We start from the raw sequence: 3,167 nt of genomic DNA, 5'->3' as shown, positions 1-3,167 counted from the left end.
ACTCCTCCAACTCCAGCTCCCCCCCCCTTCTGAATTGCTAAAATGAAAAAGCTTGAGTGGAGTTCACTTGCCTCTGCAGTAAAATTACACTATATAGATTATATCTGAAAGTCCTTGCCCTCCTTCCCTCCCTCTTCCTTTCCTCCCTACCCCGGCCAACCTCTTGTCTCTCCTCTCTGGTTTTATAAACTCAGCAAAGATATTAACAATTTACAGCTGTACATCAAAATTACATCTAACAAATGAATCACTGAAACGATGCAATGAAATTGTGCTTTCACGGATTTTTCTTTAGGTCTGTCACTAAAAATGTGATTCATCCATAAAACATTTCACTGTGTATGTGACTGCACTTAGACATGGATATGAGACCTATGGCAGTGAATCAAGAAGCATTGAAAGGAATAATACAACCCCAACCCCCACTAAAGAGTGTGGGCCGCAGTCTTCTGGGATCTGAGGAGAGCAGGTAGGGAGGAAGGTAATCAGATGGGGGGCTTTGTGCACAGACTGAATCAGTCCCACTGGCAGCGTGACCCCCGTTTAGCCACATACCATCAATTTCTGTCTATATGTTCTGTAGATACCACACACCACTGTCACAGTCTCACTTGTTTGCTCTGCTGTGTACCCCCACCACCCCACCCCCCCCATCTCTCTCTTTCTTCTTCCTTTCCTCCCTACCCCGGCCAACCTCTTGTCTCTCCTCTCTGGTTTTATAAACTCAGCAAAGATATTAACAATTTACAGCTGTACATCAAAATTACATCTAACAAATGAATCACTGAAACGATGCAATGAAATTGTGCTTTCACGGATTTTTCTTTAGGTCTGTCACTAAAAATGTGATTCATCCATAAAACATTTCACTGTGTATGTGACTGCACTTAGACATGGATATGAGACCTATGGCAGTGAATCAAGAAGCATTGAAAGGAATAATACAACCCCAACCCCCACTATATCACTCCACAGTAACCCTACCCCCTCCTCATTCACACACACACACTCCCGCTCTCTTCCCCATCTCTCTTTATCCTGCGCACATGCACTGCACATACACAGTAACAGCACCATCATTAGGAGAAATAGAGGAATACAAACCCCACAATATCTCTGTTGTTCCTCAGGGACTTGGAGGATACATTAATGCCGTAGGTATAAAGTATAAAACATAAATATGATGTGAACCGCATTATAAACATACACACTACATACACTATTTGTTGTTTGCGCGTGTTGTGCAAAGGACAGTTTGTTGATGTCCATGCGTTTGGGGCTGTGATGAAGAGCAGGTGTATTTAAGTAAGAGCGCGCTACTTTTTGTTACCAACTTAAATAGTGCGTTTTATTATCATTTGCATATTATTTACAATCCGCGCGCGGTTTCTATGACAACCCGAAACAGCGTTTTTAAGTTCGCGACGTAAAAGGCACGTGAAAACGCTTATGTGCGCGTTTGAGAGTTAAACATATAAACATTTATAGTGAGGAAAAAATAAACAGATAATAAACAAAGTCACCCGGTTTGAACACATTTGTGGTATCGCGCTCCATCGCTCCGACTTTCTCCGAATCTCTGTGACAGTCGAGTGAAGTGCAAACTTTGGACAAGTCCTCAACAGTCTTCATTCAAGTTCAGCCAGGCGAAACTCAAACAAAACACGTTCATGAAGATCCACATCATAAAAGATCATGCATCATAAAATGAAGCTTTACCTTATTGCAATACGGAGAGTCCGAATAGTGTGACTGTCCCAGTCGGGAAGGATCTGTTGCTGATGGTGGTGGAGGTTGTGGATAAAATCTCACGTCCATTTCAATAAAAACATCAACCGGTCCCTATTGCCTTTCCACTAGAAATCGTGTTCCTCGCTTACTCAGAAATCGCAACGCAAATAAGAGAAGAATGTGCAAAGTGAAGACTTGAAAGAGCCTCACATCGGTTCCGCGGTTTTCGCAAAAACTTTTATATGAACCTCTACCTCAGTCGTCTTACAATAGAGAGATACCGCGGAAACAAGCGCTCAGGTTTGGAGAGAACAAGAGCATCTGGTGAGTCTGTGTTGACTGCTGTGAGTAGAGATGTGTATCTTCTTGGTGCAGCTGTGGCTCAGTGTAGCTGCTCTATGGAGAGAAGCGAGCGCTTTGCCAATGTTCACACACAAAAGACTCGCAAGACACGCGGCGCTACTGTTGAGCGGCCACAGGGGGGCGCTGCGATGTGCGCTCCTGCTTCAGGATTTGCATCGCTTTGCGTATGATACTGTCTAACATGGTGACGGAAGATTCCGTTTAGCTGTGCCAGTATGTCTCTTCAGTGCGAACATATTTCTGACATGCGTGTCTTTAGAATGTATTAAAATGAAATGATAAACGAGAGTCTACAGCAGTGGTTTAAACTGGGTTCATTAGGTGGCCTCAGCAAACTTCCAAATTGGGCCCCAATATTAACTCAATTATTTAAAACAACATTGAATCTTTTAATATTGTTTAACTACATATAAAGTTTACAAGTTAAACTCTGAAACCTGAGGAAGTAAAGCATGTAAACCGCCATCATATGTTCAGTTTGTTTTTACTGAGCAGCATGCTGTTCTTAAAAGTTATGGAATCATCAAATTTATCACAGTTAATTTTTTTAATGTATCAACAGTATGAGGAGAGTCAAAAGGTAGTCTAAAAACCACTGGTCTACAGCTGTGGCAATCCTAAGAAAACTGGAAATGTGTATGTTTAAGATATTAGCCTTTATGAAAGGAATATGTTCCAGTTGAGCCCTCCATACCGTCATAAACATCCACTCCTGGTTTATCATTTCTCCCTCCCCATTTGCTGCTCCTCCACTCTGCACCTCTCACAAGAAAAATATTTGATGGCATATGTTTTGAAAAGTGTATTCTTAAAGATTAGGACACTGATTTCAATTGTAATTCTAATTTGTATACAGTAAAGCCATATTTCAGAAGTAATCTACCCAACACTGACCATAAATATGATATTTACTCTGCTTGTCAAGGAATCTATTTTCTCAAGGGCTTGGGAAGTTTTTTCAAATTGCTTTGTTTTGATATAGATAAGGCAGCTGATTCTCCCTTAATAACCAATCAAACATTCAGAGATGTTGTAAATGTTTTTATTATTACCTATTTATTAATTTGTATTTT

The 3,167-nt window shown here is 40.9% G+C and overlaps 1 protein-coding gene across 1 annotated transcript in view; it reads right to left on the bottom strand.

Moving 5' to 3' along the window:
* The window catches only part of LOC107693690 (thymocyte selection-associated high mobility group box protein TOX-like), a 58,365-nt gene extending 56,229 nt beyond the window's left edge, over positions 1-2,136 (bottom strand). The window contains exon 1 of the mRNA XM_016493159.1: positions 1,720-2,136. Within this exon, the coding sequence (XP_016348645.1) occupies positions 1,720-1,818 (99 nt within the window). The 5' untranslated portion in view covers positions 1,819-2,136. The remainder of the gene's footprint in view (positions 1-1,719) is intronic.
* Positions 2,137-3,167: the final 1,031 nt, after the last annotated feature.

Source organism: Sinocyclocheilus anshuiensis, unplaced genomic scaffold, assembly GCF_001515605.1.
Source record: "Sinocyclocheilus anshuiensis isolate Anshui unplaced genomic scaffold, SAMN03320099.WGS_v1.1 scaffold1472, whole genome shotgun sequence".
Classification (NCBI taxonomy): Eukaryota; Metazoa; Chordata; class Actinopteri; order Cypriniformes; family Cyprinidae; genus Sinocyclocheilus; species Sinocyclocheilus anshuiensis.
Note: the sequence above shows the minus strand (reverse complement) of the source record. Positions and strands in the feature narration are given on the sequence as shown.